Source organism: Solea senegalensis, linkage group LG21 (assembly GCF_019176455.1).
Source record: "Solea senegalensis isolate Sse05_10M linkage group LG21, IFAPA_SoseM_1, whole genome shotgun sequence".
NCBI classification, from domain to species: domain Eukaryota; kingdom Metazoa; phylum Chordata; class Actinopteri; order Pleuronectiformes; family Soleidae; genus Solea; species Solea senegalensis.
In genome coordinates this window covers 12065515-12084138 of record NC_058040.1, presented here as the reverse complement: position 1 = coordinate 12084138, position 18624 = coordinate 12065515, and the positions used below count along the sequence as shown (strand labels likewise).

Sequence of the window (18624 nt, the reverse complement as noted above, 5' to 3'; positions counted from 1 at the left end):
AGCAAACACTTATGAGTAACTGATGACATTAATCTTGTTTTATGTGCTTGGTATATTGTTGATATTACAAAGCAAAGAGCAGGTAGACATTTGAATGAACAACACAGACACACACACACACACACACACACACACACACTGGTTTCTATGACTTAAGAAGACATTACATTGGCTTACACTCATTTCCTGGAGACTTACTCGAACCCAAACCTTATTAACTTAAACCTAACTTTAAAACATGTCTTCACCTTAAAATGTAGTCACTCACATTAGGACGACTTGATTTTTGTCCCCATAATGTGACTATGTAAACAGATTTGGGTCCCTACAACATTAGGAATACCAGGTACACACACACACACACACACACACACACACACACACACACACACACACACACACACACACACACACACACACACACACACACACACACACACACACACACACACACACACACACACACACACACACACACACAGTGTGCATCGCTGACTGAGACGTAGAAAAACAGACAGGGTTGATCCTCATTACTGCCAAAAACATCACGGTGCTCTAATGAGGATATGGACTCTAGAACAAAGCAATTTAAAGACACACGCTCACACACACACACACACACACACACACACACACACACACACACACACACACACACACACACACACACACACACACACACACACACACACACACACACACACTTATGCACAGCTGCCCTTCACACTATGAGCCTGCAGGGTGTGACAGGCAGGCATGCCAAAAGAGGATTTGTGGTGAAAAGCTTCGGGGAGGAGGGTGAGAGAGAGATAGTAGGAGTGGAGAAGAGGGGATTACATGGTGAATATTTCAGTACTGAAACATACCAGTTGGCTGGGACACACACACACACACACACACACACATAATGGCATTAGCAGGGCCATATATTCCACGGCTAGCTTCACACTGGCTATACACTGAGCAGGGTGATGGGTAACACTAATACAAAACCACTGTGACCCCTGGGGATGTGACTGACAAGCTGATTGCTGGTTAACCTGCTGTGAATGACTGAGTGGACCAAAACCAGCCAAGCTCTTCTTCTTCTTCTTGTACTACTGTCATCTAATAAATGCACCAAAACCAAACTAACACCGTCTTAGCATGCACGCAAAGCAGAGGAAAGTAATAATAACTTCATATAGATATTAAACATCATATAGAGGAGCTTGAAAGAGGTTCAGGTTCAGCTTGTGTTATTAAATCTGAGACTTTCTTTCTCCTGAGAATGAAGAGATGAGACATAAAGAAGGGACATGAGTGCAATAAAGCCAGGCGGTTTAATATGTATGATCTATTTGTTGCGGGATTTCCTAAAAAAACAACAACAACAAAAACAGACTGGTGTCATAAATGGACACATACCATCACTTTTGCACATGGTATGTAAAATGTGTTGATGTATTAGTTGTTAGTTTCTGCTTTTGCAGAGCAGGTGTTAATTTGGTATTAAAAAACTCTTTCATACAAAACTTTAGGGATTAAGTGTGTAATTACTGGGACTCCTGGTCTCTGTGCAGCAACAAACAAAAACAACTTTCGGTTCATAAAAAAAAACAAAAAAAAAACTGGTGAGGTGTAAATGACTTTAAATTATTTAGTTGAAAGTAAGTAATTTATATATATAAAAAAGCTTGATAATGAAGGTGATGAAGGATATTAGTTTTGGTTTCATGGTACAATGAAAATTGGATACATATATATATAAAAAGAATCTTGACAGTGTACAGGACTAAATGCCAGAGAGGTGCCATGTTGTGAGGTCAGAGGTCAGCAGCAGTGGCCCAGATACAGTTGGACAGCAAGAACATTAAAGGACAGAGGGGACGGCTGCTGGCCGGTGTGATGGCTGCCCACATGCTGCTCAGGTCAGCAGGGGAGGCTACAGTGTGGGAGAGTGGGAAGCATTAATGGATTAATTAAAAAACTATTTTAGAGTGGGGAAGGAGGGTGATTCTTTGTATTTCTGTTCCTGTGTGTCTACTTCTATTTGTTGAGGCATAAAAACTGACCTTGTCAGGACCAGTAGTCTAAAAAACTGGTCCTAATGAGGCAGAACCACATTTCTGAGAAACCAGTTAAGTTAAGGTCTAACATTTGAAGGCTAGGGTGATGGTTAGGCTCTATGTGTGTGTGTACATGTTTTAAATAGGTTGTGTAGACCAATTGTCAAACAAGCCTATCTTTGTGAGGACATTTTGGCTGGTCCACACAACTTTAACAGGCCTTTTCAAGATTAAGACCTGGCTTTAGTTAGGGTTAGGGTTAAGGGAATACTTCACAGATTTGCATTTGCTTTGTATTAGTAGAATAGGGGTAGAAATATTTGAAAAACTGTGCTTCCCAACCTCAGTTTCCCCTGAGTTGAGAAATATCTTTATTCTTTTCTTTATTGCGTGTCCACCAGTGACACTTGGTCCTGTTAGCGTAACTGTTAGCAAAGATGGCGGACACTGTTTACGAGTGGGTCTAAAAAGTATTCCTTAAGGTCAGGGTTAGGCATTTAGTTGTGATGGTTAAAGTTATTAATGTTAGAGGCTAGGGAATGAATTATGTCTACGAGTGTCCGCACAAAGACTGCAAAACCAGCATGTGTGTGTGTGTTTTGGTGTCTGTCGGTTTAGTAGGTTTAGTAGGTATTTACCGCCACAGAAGTCAAGCAGACAGCTACATTGTCCTGATTTTCTTTGACACACTGTAAGCCCCTTGGTATAACACAGACACACTACACAGCATATGTGTACCTCAGTGTGTGTATGTGTGTTCATAGTTAGCACACTGCACACACCAGACCAGGGGATTACATGTAATCTCTGCCCACTGATACAGCTGATGAGCAGAGGAGGTCACAAACCACTATCACTGCATCAGCATCAGCTCCCCCGCCTGTCACTTGTTTTGGGTTAGAAAATTGAAAATATGACAGTGAGGGGTTTTCTGTAGTGGAAGCTGTGGTGGTGACTGACCACTAATGAACACTCATGAAGCAAACCCCAGAGTCTGCAGTCATTAGTGGTGCAGAGACAGCGATGAGACACACTGTGAGTAATCACTCTCATATAGCGTCAACACATCATATTTCCTATTTAAGTCTATTTTTGTTCTTATGGGGGAAAAATGACAGATGTTAACCTCTGTGTCAAGTGTAGGGCACACCTTTAATACTTAGATAACAACTCAAATTAAGTCTAATCTCTTTTTTCCCGTAATTGGAGACGTTGAGGGCTGAACTGTTCAATGGCAATCAGAGACGAACGTTACTAGTGACCTTGATCACTCTCAGTTTTCACACACCAGTGAGGCCTTAATCCTTTTTTTTGTTTCTACATGAAATAAGATGACGGTTCAGTTTGGGGCTGAAGAGAAAAGTAGTCCGTGTGAAACTAAAAGCCTAAATGTTGAAACTAGTGATTACTCCCTGGAGGCAAAGAAAAAGCATCAATATGACATTGAATGTGTGGAGCAACAATAACGATTAAAGCATTACTGGTCTGGACAGCAGACGAAGTGAAGGTAGCATGAGACATAGCGTTGTGTTTGTCAGGCTGTGTTTAATTAGAATAGATCAGCTCATCGATGCTGGTCTAACATCTCTCTTGTTGGTAAACAATCCCAACTTGCACAAAGTCTCATTCTCTTCTTTTTCACTCTCGATAAGCTCCCAAAACTGTTGAGCGAGATCTAATTAATTTACCCCCCAACACACACACACACACGCTACAACAACAACCACCATGCTGGAACCCCCACAGCAGATTTAATTTAAAACTCTTAACTCAATATAAACAAAAGCAGAGGCCGAGGACACAGACTACCTCTGTCTGCAGGATGGGGATTTGTTTTAAAGAACAACAAAACAAGATGAAGACACACACACACACACACACACTGTGTCAGCCAGTCGTCACAGTGATGAGATGTCCTAGCTCCCTGAGACAGGGTGGGACATGTCAACACACTTCACATCCGGATTACTGTCTTGGGAACGCATCGCAAACACAACTGTCCGGCTTTCCTGTTTAAAGTAAAGTAAAGCCATAATTACAACGGCACAGTCTGTTTTGATGGAAGACGAGAGGAGAGGAGAGGAGAGGAGAGAGGAAGCATGCCCCTTTAGTCCAGTCGTATCATTACCCCGAGCAACAATATCCTTTGGTTCTTCATAGTCTACTATTTCTTATGATCTCATTTATCAACCAATGCCCTTTATGCGTCCTCTTCTTTTATCACGGTCATGTGAAAGATTTGACACACCCACTTTGATGACACAGTAAACTAAAAACTTTAAAAACAAAACTAAAAAAAACAACAACAACAACAACAACTGTGTGGATAAAAGAACCTAAACCTGATGGAAGCTGAACTTTGTTGGTCCCTTAAATGCTGACATTTTTCCCTGAGTGTAACGCACACAAAAATAAAATTTGCTCTGGGTGTCATTTTGTCAAAAAGGTCGGATATTGTGTTTCCAGCAGCGCACCGGAATTAGACCAAAGTTAAACTGATACTGTGGGACACTGTACGCCTCCCTCTACTGTAACCATTACACACTTTCACCTCACACACACACACACACACACACACAATCACACATGTCACTTAAAACCCTCTCCACTTCCTCTATAAATAAACACACTGTGATTTCCACGCCGTGCATCCGACACTCGAGTTGTGTTCAGCCTCTATGAGATCATCTGTCTACCAGCCGAGAACATCCACGCACGCACACACACACACACACACACACACACGCACACACACACACGTGCACACACGAATGCACCAAATACATGGAGCACACATATGCCGTGTGATGACATATATCAAGCACTGGAAGCCGTGTGTGTGTGTGTGTGTGTGACACATGCAGAAGCGCACACTCCCGTGTCTGTGCATCTCCACACATAAACAAACAAACAAACACACTGATGCTCACTCACCTGCACCTGCATGAAGGATCCCCGGTAGAAGCAGCATGCTGCAGCCGACAGAGCACTCCACAGACTACACCGCTCCGTCATGGTAGGAACACACCTTTCCTCTGATACCGTTCCCTTTTGCACTTCTTCTCCCGTCCTCTTCCCCCTTTTCTCTCTCTCTACCCCACCCAGGGTGTCCAATCTGAAACCCCAGCTCCTTGGACTCGGGCTTGTCCCACCACTGCCTGCACTGCCTCGCTGCCTGCCTGCCTAACAGCCCGTCAACATAGTACCATCACTCCCAAAAAAAAAACACCAGGCTTCGAGCACAACAGCAAACACCAGCGAGCAGCTGCTGGTACCACATCTGCAATCGGCCCACGAGCGAGTCGCTAACAGCTGGTGCTGATAAAAGTGAGTGATATTACAGCTCCTGACATCTCCACTGCTTCTGCCCTGCACCGGCTTCTCTCGCTTTCTGCTTCCTCTCACTGCACTTGCTGCACTTCACGCGGCTGCTAGGGATTACCTCATTGCTTGCTGATGAAAGGAGAGTGGGTGGGGGGAGGGCGGACCAAAGGGAGAGCGAGGGTGGGAGGGATGGATGGATGGAGGGAGGGAGAGGGAGAGGGGGTTGAATACTAGAAGGCACAAGCAAAAGAGGAGTGCTGTCGAATTTGCAGGCAGAAAACCCCACCCACCCAACTACCCCGACGACCCCCGCCTCAGCACAGAGACAATGCTGACGCGGGTGGGGCATGGAGGAATGTGAAACAGGAACAAAGTGAAGTAAAAGATGGTAAAGATGGGGGGAGGGGGAGAGGAGAGGGGGTCATTAAAAGATGAAATGATGAATGAAGATGTGAGCAGAGGAAGAATGCAGCCTCCCAGAGGAATCCAAGCTTTCCAAAAGAGGACCCAACTGGGATCAACCCCCAAACACACACACACACACACACACACACACACACGTTTAACACCTTTAATTCCACACCCACATGGCGACACATACACACCACTATGCATTAGACAACACTGAATATTTGTGTGTGTGTGAATATAATGATGTGTCTCTAAAAAGCTGTGCAGTCTGCAGTGAGACAGCTCATTATAAGCTGAAACACACGGGCAGGTGTTTCAAGGATAACACGGTATGATTTTCACTGGCCCATTTCACACACACACACACAAACACACACACACACACACACACAAACACGCACACACACACACACAGAGAGCCACACAGGCAAGGAGGTTTCAGGACGGGAGGGGCTCCGTCTCCAGAGGCCTAGGTGAGTGACATCACTGAGGACGCCTCACCATGGCAACACAGTGAGAACCTTGACAGCATCCAAAATTCTGACACTGCATTTAGTTCGGTCTGCACCACTGCAGGGAAGCGTTGTGTGAAAGAGAGGCAATGAAGGAGAAGTAGGTAAAAAAAAAAAAAAAGAGAGAAGAAAGAAACGCCGGTTTGTGAAAATATTGTACGATTACTGTTTTCTTACACTTTGTTTTGGAGGTCACACACACACGCACACACATACACACACACGCACACACACACACGTCAGATGAATCCAGTAATCACTCTGCCTCTTGAACGCATGCGAGTGAGGCAAAGAAAAGGGGCGTCAGATAAGAAGCTACAAGATACAGGATGGATTCATTAACTGCAGTGTCTCCTCTTAATGTAATCTCAAACAATCCAGCACTGGATTAGACAGATTACACAGTGGGGGCAAAAATAATCTCCATAAGAGAGGGTGTGTGTGTGTGTGTGTGTGTGTGTGTTTGTTTTCATTCCCTCCATCTTTTCTGTAATAGCATGCCAAAACAATCAAAACATACAGTGTATTACATTTGGCTGCCACACGCACTGCGCAACTCAAACTGTGGGGAAAACACATGACCTCAGCAACGACACATATCTCATTCTTCTGTGTGTTTTAATCACATATCTGTCCGTGCGACAGGCTTTGAACTTGGCAGGTGACTTGCTAAGTGAAGCCAGTCGGTCGACGCTGTTTGGAGAAGAAATATGAAAAGGTATCGGTGGAAATGTGACAGATACATCGCCGTCACGCCGCTCACACAAACCCACAAACTCAAATATACACATGAAACAACGGGTACTGCACTGGCCATGTAATTCCACTTAGAACGAGGCCATCTGGAACAGATTTCTTCCCGATTTCCCACCTTTAAAACACGCATTTGCAGAAGTGTTGTGTATTGCGACAAACGTGTGTTTCCACATCTCGTTTTGCATCTTCACACACACACTTAAATTTGAAAAAAACAAAGCAACGGCAGTGGCTAACTGTGCTCGAAAAACAAGCAAAAATAAATTGCAGCTAGCGCAGCTACTACAGTGCAAACTGTTGAGCTCACAAATTTTTATGATGGAGATAAATGAGGCAGTTTATCCAACAATGTAGGGTTGGACATCTCATCAAGCCCTAACCTTCACTGCCCCACATTATTTAAGGTGCTTTAGTGTAATGTAATAGCCTGAACTCTCCGCAGACACAGGTTGAAAGAAGAATGGATGTAAGTTATGTCCGGTTTTGTGCCGTTGGGAAGACTAAAGACGGACTCACTCTCACTTGCGTGTCTTGTACACTTCATTGCTTCCCTTGCTCTGCCGATGCCAACCCTTTCTTATCACAGTGCTCCTCTCCTCATCTCTCCCTCCTCCTTATCCCATCCTCTCATCACCAGCCTAACCTCCTCCTCCTCCTCCTCCTCTCACCGAAACTCTCGTTACCTCTCTTTATCTCCTCTGTCCTCCGTCTCTCTTCCATGACCATCCCTCCAGGTTCCCCTCCCTGTGATTCTCTAACTCTACATCTCCTCCCCTGCTTGGTCTTTAGTTATATATTAATTAGTAAGGCCCCATCCCGCAGGCTGATAGGGAGCACAATGGAGAATCCCTGCAATGCCTGCAAGCCTCCCACTAATGAAAGGAGTGTGCGCGTGTGTGTGTGTGCTTGTACTTGTTATCTCTTCAGGACCTTTTTCTGGCATCATCTCTGACCTTGTCATGACCAGCGGTTGTCATAGAGACTAAAATGTGGTCGTAATGAGGCAGAGCCTTATTTCTGAGGAACTGAGATTTAAATTGTGGTTAAGTTAAGGTTAAGAATCAGGCATTAGGCTGTGCACAGAAGTCAAAGTGAGTCCCTAAAAGGACAGCTGTGTGAGTATGTGTGTGTGTGTGTGTGATATGAAGAGAGCCTCACTGAGGGCAGATGAAGATTCTGTGTGCACACTTATGAGTGTCTGTGTCTGAACACATGCACACACGTCTGAAACAAAGACCGGGCTCCGCCGGGGATTTCGGGGACACACAGCTAATGATGTGTGTGTGTGTGTGTGTGTGATCGTCAGTGTGTTTGCACAGGGCGGACCCTTCGCTCAAACTGGTGAGTCCGTATCGAACCATCAGATAATGTGGTTCAAACAAAGCCTTTTTGTTTTGAGACATGGGCTTTGAGCACGAGGCCTGCTGGGAACTCTGTAGACAAATAAATAATTTGCCTTGTTGCTTTTTATCCCCTTAAAGTGACTGTAATCTCACAAAAACCCGTCTTTCACATGAATGAAGTGTGTGTGTGATGCCGTCGCGGTGGTTCAATGTGTCATTATTCTGCGCTTTATTCCACGCCGACCTTGAACAACAGAAGCACCGGGAACTACAAAAGCTTTCACGAGACTCTCAGATGTCTTGATTCAACTCACTGTTTTGTTTTTTTTTAATGACAATATACATGTTTCTTTTTGTGGGATTTTGGACGTGGTAGTCAGTCTCAGGGACGTAATCCCCCGCACTTTAAATCATAATAACATAGGTGACTGCACGGCGAAGACACTTTAAGTTGAAAATCATACTGAAAAAAGGCATTTGTCAGCGTTTTTCCCGCCAGCGCATGAGGCACTTACGTGATTTTATCAATAAAGTCTGATCTTAAGGTGAAGATTTACATATGGCATTTATGAAGTGTAAAAGATATATAGTGCTCACTGGGAGCCCTTTTCCATTTGGTGACCTAAAGTGCATTTGTACGATCATTCAAAATGACAACAGGCCTTAAGTAAGTTAGTGACTGTGTACGGTGACGGGCTGACGGGCAAATCTGAGGAACTACGACTATGAATGAAGACTTTCCTGGGCTCTGTCCTATACCTGACAGTTAACACCCCATCTCAGGAGCACCACACTAATTCAGTCTACTGTAATAGAAGCACACGTGTGTGTAGCCACAGGGGGAACTGCCTTAATATAATCAGGGGGAACACAGATATACAGATTTTGGAAAATCCAAAGCATTTACATAATCAAACATGCAGTAATGCTGATGCACAGCTGAGGCCCTTCACACACACACACACACACACACACACACACACACACACACACACACACACACACACACACACACACACACACACACACACACACACACACACACACACACACACACACACACACACACACACACACACACACACACAGCAATAAAGTGGATATGAGCCGCCTCCTCCCTCTTGCTGCCCCTCCCATCAAATCCCAACACCAGACCACTAAATAAGACGGGAGACAAAGCACAGGGCCACGTACACACATATAGTTTTATATAACCAACTTCACATTTAGACTGAATGAAGTTTATTTTTTACCACAAAAACACAAACAGTGGACGGTGCTTGACCAACCACGGCTCCTCATTAAAAATAAATGACGATGGATATTTTATGATTAAGCCGGACATGAATCGCTTCTAACGGAATGTTAGTTTTGACTAAATCTGTCTGTTTTTGTTTAAAGTTTAATGTACGATACTCCTCTGTGTGGCATGTGGCATGTGCACGTTGGACATGTGATGAACCGAGGGAAGCCGTCCCCCGTTATGACAGTGAACACTGAGTCCTGATTTAAACATCAGCTGTCATAAATGTTTCAGGGCAGTGGAATGGGACAGGCGACGGGGTTGGCAGCCTTTCAAGGGCGGGTGGGGCGGCGGGAGGTGTGCGTGATGGAGAATGGAGCGATGAGAAGGAGAAAATAATTCAATTTGGGGACAAAACATGAGGGGGATTTGTAAAGCAAACATTCAAAATGTCGAGTGACATGACCGAGAGAAAGTCCCACTTATAGCAATAACGAGCGCGCGACATGCCTCGTTTTATGTGCCCATGTCATAAACTACTTCCTTTTTTTATATGAATGATAACCACAGCTCTTCTTTGTTGTTTTTAAGCCACTGCTGGAACACTGCTTTTATTTATTTTTTTAATAACAGACTTGAAATCCCAGCATTAACCTTCAGGAAATTCAGGGAGCCACTTTCATTTTGGGAGGCAATTACCCAAAAAAACAACAACCAAAAAAAAAACGTAGTTGTTTATGCCCTGGGTCTTCTCACTAAATTACCCCACTGGCTAAATGCTATTAAAGTTTTGTTTCCATCAATAAAACCCAGCTTATATTTGTAATTATAGGATCTTCCATTTGGATCCAAACTCTTTGTTTCAATCCGTGAGTTAAATCAGTTGGAGTGGAACATTAATGTAGTATTTAGACGGTATTGTTAAAATCTTTACGGGGGGAGGGGAGGGGCCTGAGTGTAGCACATTTGTGGTTGTCAGGGAAAGTTGGGTGCATTTGTTTTACAAAAGAAACACAGCTCAGGGTCAGAGGAGATGGCTTTTACCTGCACTCCTGTGATGTATAATCAATAGAAAACAGATCCCCAGAGATCTCCTCTTCTCTTCACTACTTCCTTCTCTCTTTCTTTGTCTTTCAGCCTCACTTTCTTGTCGTCTGCGCTCAAACTTTTAAAAGCCAGCGTTTGAACGTCTGTCTTTGTAGTGCACACGCCGCGCGGTCCTTATCATCTTCATACACATGCACATCCAAGGTCATGAAAGAGCTTCACGTGCTCCCTCTCTGAGCTTCCAGGAAGCTCGAGTATGTGCCGCCACCTACTGGCTGCAGCAGCAGAGGCGGCCTGACATAAGCTCTGCTCCTTTTTCTGAATTCAATTACCTAAATGGCAGAGTGAATTAGGCGAAATGCAGAGTGAGCCTTCTGAAAAGAGTGTAAATGTGTCAGATGAAGGACCAATAATACACCGTAATTACATTTGAGCGCTCACATTAAAAAAAACTACCAAAAAACCCAAATTAAATAACATGAGAGAAAGGGAGGAAATCCAAACTGTATTGCTCATTTGGGCTGTAAATGACAACTCATATTTCAAATGAGGTGTTTAATACGAGTGCATGTGTGTGCGAAATTTTAACGACGACGGGAAAAAAAAGGTCTGAGAAGTTTGTCGGAATGTGATTCGTTGCCAATAATTCTATTCTTACTTTAATCAGTGTTCATGAAGCAGCAGCAATGAGAATTTGCTGCCGACAGTTCAAATTTAGGGATTCGATTATAACACTGTCAGATTTGATCTTCATCGTGGAACATTTCACAAACGTGGGACGTTTAGAACGAATAAAAATAATCATTGCTGGTTTATGTGGATGTTAGGAGGCTGGCCACACGGTTGGTGTAGTGGTTAGCACTCTTGCCTTTTCAGGGTTCGAGCCCTGGTCAGAACAAGGGGCCTTTCTGCATAGAGTTTGCATGGGTTTTCTCTAGAGCTGCAACAAACGATTATTTCCATAATCGATTCATCTGTCGATTATTTCTCGATGAATTGTTTGGTCCATAAAATGTCAGAAAACCTTAAAAAATGTTGATCGGTGTACATCAAATGGAAAAGGACGATGTTCTCAAATGTCTTGTTTTGTCCACAAACCAAAATGATTCACTTTTAACGATTTATTTGTTATCCACAGCAAAGAAATGAAGAAAATACTCACAATTCAGAAGCGTAAACAATCGGAAATCTTGTTTTAATCATGAAAAAAGCTTTAAACCGATTAATCCATGATCAAAATAGTTGTCGATTCATTTAGTAATCGATTCATTGTTTCAGATCTAGTTTTCTCAAGGTTCCTCCCACAGTCCAAAAACATGCAATATGAGGATTAGGTTAAATTGGACCGTAGGTGTGAGGATGTTTGTCTCTATGTGTCCCTGTGATGGACTGACGATCTGTCCAGGGTGTACCCTGCCGATCGCCAGATTTCCAGAGAAAATGACTCAATATGCAATATCAACACACACACACACACACACACACACACACAGTGGATGAGAGCATATTCCCCCCATAACACACATGAAGAAAAAGGCCGACTTACCTGAACATATTCAGCCTGGCTCTCTGTTGGCTCCATGTGGCTGAAGAGACACAAAAAAAAAATAGTAATATATAAAAGACGAAGCAGAGCAGCAATCTATTAACATGGAAAAAAGACTGCAATTCTCTGTGGGGGTAAAAAAGTGTACGCACACATTATTGTCTTTGATCTGGTCTTGTAACAGGTGAAGCACATGTTACAGCAAACACAGAAAAAACATGCCTGTATTCCCATGACCCACTTCTCCAGTGGGGTAAACTGTTGATGGAAAATGGACAGATAACAAAACCCCACTGCGCAGCTAAGGCTGCTGAATACGGAGCTGCATGCGTGGCCTCTCAAATCTCCCGGGCGCCATCATTTGCACATTTACACTCACCATAGACTCATAGAGTCAGATCATGTAACAAAAACCCTGTTGTGTGCTGCAGCGTTGGGTGGGGGGGGGGCCCGCACTGTGGTTAATGCCTCTGTGATATGGCCCGAGCGTGAGTTAAAGGGGTAATTACGCTCTCAGACATGTTTTAAGATCAATCAGCACTGCTCCCAGTGGCAAAGTGGGTCTCACAAGGCCCAGAGCAAAGCTGAGTTACACATGACCACATGGAGGCCAGATCAAAGGGTCCCATCACGGCACTGGGCTCGGGAATGTTAATAGGTCCCACGGCAGAGCGGAGCAGCTCCGCATTACCCTCCCAGAATGCTCCTGGTGCTGGCTCAGCTCGGTATGAATGTAAAGTATAATTCAAAGTGATGATAGCATCAGTATTCATGAAAAAAGAACGTGACTCAGCAGAAAATATAATAACAGGCCAATCGTGCATGAGGCCTTGAAAGCAAACACCTCACATGCAGAAGGATCTGAAAGATCTGGTGAATACATATCCTGATGATAGAGGAGTGACGTTAAGATATACAGCGCAATACACTGGGATAAGAAGGCACTACATACAATTATTCCCCAAAATGAGTCTTTGTACAGACAATAAACTGTTTTCTTTGACTAATGAAGGGACTGGAAGGAGCAGGAGAGAGTCAAAAAACCTGAAAACTTGCTGCCATTTAGTGGTCAGAGGCTTAAATATGACAGAAAATGGAAATGTTTAACTTGACATGCCGTGTGTTTACGTCCTGGCACGTTTTAGAGTGTGATCACTGTTTGACACAATGAATATGTGCACTTTACACGTGCACTGAAAAGCAAAAGTCATTTTCTGCATTTACACCTCATGCTTTCCACGTAATTGTGTGAGCCGCGTGCACTTGTATTGAATCAGTGACAATTTGTTTCAGTAAAACCGCCAATGCTAATCTTACGTAGGGAAAAGTTAAAGAAGGGAAAGTTGGGTTCATAGCTCAAATATCGATAACTATGGGAATGTTCTTCCCTGTGTCCAACAGTAGAGGTCATTTAGTCTCTTCTGTGGTAGAATTAACATAATGCAATGTTCTTTACCAAGCAAAATAAATAAATAAACATTACAACAATAATAGTTGTAGCGGGCACCAGCATAGAAATCAAGGTGACAGCTTATTTAGCCTATTAATGCAGTAATGAATCATATCAGCACATATTGGAGTGTTTAACTGATAATGATAATACATTTTAAAGCCAATATCAATACTAAATATTAAAATAAATGACCTGACAGGAATAAAGGAGACGCTTTATCTGTACTGCTTAGCTTTATGTCAGATATAAGATGTGAAAAATTAACTAATTATTGTCAAATTAGCTGTCAGTTCATCATGGTTGATTTAGTCCTTCACATTCAATAATAGATGAAAACGTTAAAATTTGAATCAATCAATCAATCATCAACAACGGCTGCTGACAGTTTCTGTCATCAACTCTCAGAGATGAAATGACCTGTGGACACGTGCTCTTCTCCTTCTGCTTGATTCACAAAAGAAACGCCTCAATATTTGAAAACTCACCATTGTCCACAAACACCAGCAGCACTGAGACTGGAGCACCTGAGGAGACTGGTCCACAAAACAAGAGCTGAGACGAACTCAACTCAACTGAAGACACAATGTGTGTCCACAGTGTGTCCACACACACTTCCCTCCTACTGTATACAGCTGGATTTCCCACGCTCCCTGCGGTGACCTATAGTGGGCCGATGCTCACTCACACACACACACACACACACACACACGCGAGTCCACTCCACGCATGTCAGCACGCACCATCATTTACAAATCTCTCTGTAACACGATACACGCACTCTGAGTTCATGCGTGGAATACTGGAGCCTTTGGCATGTCATGGGAAAACAGCGCAGGAGGAGGAGGAGGTGGAAGAGGAGGAGGAGGGGGGAGGTGTCCTTTCAGGGGTTTATGTCCCCATTAAACTCCCTAAGACACTTCACACTGTGTGGATACTTTGTTGGAGACAATAACACACACACACACAACAGTCAACAGAAGCTTCTCTCTGTGGATAAATGGATACAAAATCGGGGGAAAAGCAACATAACGACAACTTTTCTTTTCTTTTTGTTAATCAATAAAAGAAAGAAATCAACTCTCGTGCAATTAATCTTTCCTCACCTCAAACCAGCCGACGGAGACAAGTCCAACACGAGACTACGTCAACTTTGAACTGTGAAGTGCTTGTTCACGGTCCATTATCTACTTCAGAGAGTGAAAACAGCACAACTGCGCCCCCTAGCTGCAGGCAAAGACCATGGCCGGAATGAAGTGTTGGGTAGGCCTGGGGCAAAATGAGCTACAGGCCCCAGTTCTAACAGTCTAAGAGCAATGTGAGGTTTTCTTTTCATGCTGGAGTAAAATAATGTGTGGTGTGTACCACTTTATTCTCCACATGAGGGTCACAAGGGGGCGCTGGTGCAAATCCCCGCTGACACAGGACCAAAGGCAAGTGTGAGTGTCCAATTTTGCCCAATCACCAATTCTCTGTGTTTTTTTGGACAGTAAAATAATAAAAGTCAGTCAGTCATCATCTAACCGCTTTATCCTCCACCAGAGGGTCGCGGGGGGTGCTGTGCCAATCTCAGCTTCATCGGGCGATAGGCGGGGTACACCCTGGACAGTTCGCCAGTCCATCGCAGGGCCACACACAGATAGAGACAAACAACCATTCACTCTCACACTCACTCCTATGGTCAATTTAGAGTGTCCAATTTACCTAATCCCCACATTGCATGTTTTTGGACTGTGGGAGGAAGCCGGAGAACCCGGAGAGAACCCACGCACACACGGGGAGAACATGCAAACTCCATGCAGAAAGGCCCTTGTTCCAACCGGGACTCGAACCCGGGTCTTCTCGCTGCAAGACGAGAGTGCTAACCACTACACCACCGTGTGGCCCAAAATAATAAAAGTAATAATAATAATAATAATAATAACATAAAATGGATCAAATAGACCTTCACATGCCACTTAAAGGTCCAGTGTGTCATATTCAAGAGGATTTATTGTCAGGAACTGAATATACTACATATGACACACTGACACACTTAGAGAGTCCTCTGCTTGTTACAGTATTCTAATCTGTCCATAAACTTCCACAACCAGTGGTGTCTTTATAAGAAGTCTGACTACTGGAAAAGAAGAAAGCTAAATCACCTGTGAGTGCTGTTGGACTTTTGTTCTCCCTCTTCTGCTCCTTCGGTCGCTTCCGTTTTGTCCGAGGTTGTTTCAAACTCCAGCTCATCATGCTCGTGAGTCCTGGTCCTCTCCTTCCTCTGGCTGAGTGGAAGTGATGGATTCTTTAAGTCTGCATGTCCCTGTGTGGTTTCTTGGAGTGTCGTGCTTTGGCCACAAGATGGCGACACATCCTCACAGACGACTGTGGGTCCAGAGAAGCTGGGACTGGTTTCCTCTGTAGGTTCAGGCTGCAACTTGAGGTCAGTGAAAGGTTTTCGACTGAGATCGGGGTCAGAGTTACCTGCAGCTTTGTGCCGAGAGAGGTTGGAGGAGATGGCGTTGCTTCTCAGAGGATCTTTGTGTCCTGCAGGTCGCTGGCTCTGACATCTCCTGATGCTCTTGTCTTTGCTCTTCTTGCTGCTGCTGCTGCTGCTGCTGCTGGGGCCTCCACCTTCTGCGGCCTTACCTTTATTGCCTTTGTCCTTCTTCTTCCACAGGAGCCTCGGCAGGGTGCCCATGTGTGTGTAGTTCTCACTGGAGCGGACATAGCTGGCCGTACGAGGACGCATGGCTCCCATGTCGTCCACTGTCGTCTCCACGGCGACGGCATCACAGTCACTGGCCTCTCCAAGGTCACCGCCAGACTTCGGCTGAGTAGACTTTGAGTCAGATTTGTCACTGGAGCGGCGGAAGGAGAGGTTGGCGAGGCTGCCGAACCACTTGAAACCTGGAGAGAGATTGAAATGAAGAGGGGAGGGAAGGAGTGAATTGAGTATTTAGAGTTTGCATTATGGTAATTATTCGTATGCTGCCTTCCCACGAGACAGTGACTGAGAGAAAAGGAGAAGAGTAAAGTTTCTCACGTCCACATCCAACCAGCGTTTCAGTGTCTTTGAGCTCATTGTTTTGCATATTTTCTTTTGACTTTGGTCTCATTTCCTGCTGAAAAACTGCTGATATACAATTATCAACAGAGTGGAACCTTTAGTGTGTCTATAATGAAATGAACAGTTTGCAGCAGGCTGCAAGTTCTGAAAAATGTTAAATGTTGTGCTTTTAGCTCATTTTCCCACCAAGAATGCAATATACTAATGTTTTGCATAATTTTAGTTGATATTATTGTTGTTATGTTGTGTGTCGAGTCACGCTAAAGAAGGTTTTCTGTAACAACAGACATTAAAGTTTTCTGATTCTGATACTACTACTACTACTACTAATAATAATGATAATAAAAAAATAAATAGAGCTGAAACAATTAACCAATTAATTGATTTTTAATCGATTACTAAATTAATCACCAGCTATTTTGATAATCGATTCAAAGCTTTTTTCATGATTAAAACGAGATTTCTGATTTTTTTAAGCTTCTTTAATGTGAGTATGTTCTTAATTTCTTTGCTCTGGAGAACAAAGAAATTATTGAAAGTTATGATTTTGGTTTGTGGACAAAACAAGACATTTGAGAATATCATCATTTCCAGGTTCGATGAACACCAATCAACATTTTTTAGGGTTTTCTGATATTTTATGGACCAAACGATTGATTGATTAATCGAGAAAATCATTGACAGATGATACGTTAGTTGCAACTCTATTCTTGGAAACATATAAAGAAAATGTCATTAAATGGCTTTGCAATTTACAAGTTAAATCATAAATATGACTGAAATAGGATACATACAAGTGATTTGAAACAAGTCTCTCAGAAAGCCTCCTTCATTTTGCATGATTCCATTCTTATACACCCTGACTGAACTGTAAACACATGAACACAGTGAAGCTGCTTCCCAGCACTCACTCACTCACTCACTCACACACACACACACACACACACTCAGTACTCACTCAGCTTCCTCATGCTCATCTTGCCTGTTGGGTCTCAAAGATCAGCTGCAGGTGGAGCGAGGGATGGAAAGGATGCAGTGAAAGTGACGAGAGAAAGAAAGAATGAGAGAAAGAAAGAGCGATAAGTTGGATAACTAAGAGGAAACATTGGCATGGACCACAGCTCCTCTCTGTGGGCGACACACTGAATGCAGTTTGCACAAGCGAGAGAGGCAACAGTGGGAGACGGGTCGCAGTGACAGTGGCATCTCAGAACGTGACACTTCCTGTGTGAAGCTGCGAGGGCTGATGCTAAGGGGAAGTGAACAGCTCGACAGGGTGACATAGAAAAACAAAATATGACTTTACTAAAGTGTTAAAAAGAGAAGTGGGAAAAACGGGGTGTAAACTTGACTAAAATAGTGATAGAATAACATTACAGCTTACTGTGTAATTTTCTACAACATAATCTGAAGACTACATTTGATTATGTGTGTGAATGTCAGGCTGTAAAGCATCAAGTTTAACTTGATATAATGTTAAATATACCATTTATAGCCTGGGATAATGTATGTATGAATGAACTATTGTTTTTAGTTCATTTAGACATCGTCTTGTTATTGTATTTGATTTATTCTCTGTCATTCAGCCAATAATAAAACACAACACAGAATTATCACCAAGGTTCTTTTCCCTCTTTATTTATTCACGGTTTTCTCTTGCATCACAAATGCACAATATATAGTTCCAGAGAAAAAAGCATTTCCTTGAGAGATTTCATGTGTGTGTGTGTGTGTGGATATGTAACTCCAAAAACTGCATTGTTTGTCAGATTCGATGTCGTGTGCAGTCTGTTAAAACTCAAATGAGCGATGTTTGTTTTTGTGGTGTTTAACAGCCTGGGGTTTCACTTCCTGTTGACTTCTGGGCGTGTGCGGTTTCTCGTTTGTCGTCT

At 43.3% G+C, this 18624-nt stretch overlaps 1 protein-coding gene across 3 annotated transcripts in view; it reads right to left on the bottom strand.

The window, feature by feature from the left end:
• sh2d3ca (SH2 domain containing 3Ca) overlaps positions 1 to 17944 on the bottom strand; it is a 49862-nt gene extending 31918 nt beyond the window's left edge. The window contains exons 1-3 of one of the 3 annotated variants that reach the window (XM_044012135.1): positions 17691 to 17944; positions 15825 to 16572; positions 12231 to 12270 (exon numbers count right to left, since the gene is read on the bottom strand). In XM_044012135.1, coding sequence (XP_043868070.1) covers positions 12231 to 12270; positions 15825 to 16572; positions 17691 to 17709 — 807 coding nt within the window. In that variant the 5' untranslated portion in view covers positions 17710 to 17944. Of the gene's footprint in view, positions 1 to 4982; positions 5491 to 12230; positions 12271 to 15824; positions 16573 to 17526; positions 17583 to 17690 lie in introns of those variants that run through there. The other 2 variants (XM_044012134.1, XM_044012136.1) reach the window with 2 other exon arrangements.
• Between the last annotated feature and the right edge of the window lie 680 nt (positions 17945 to 18624).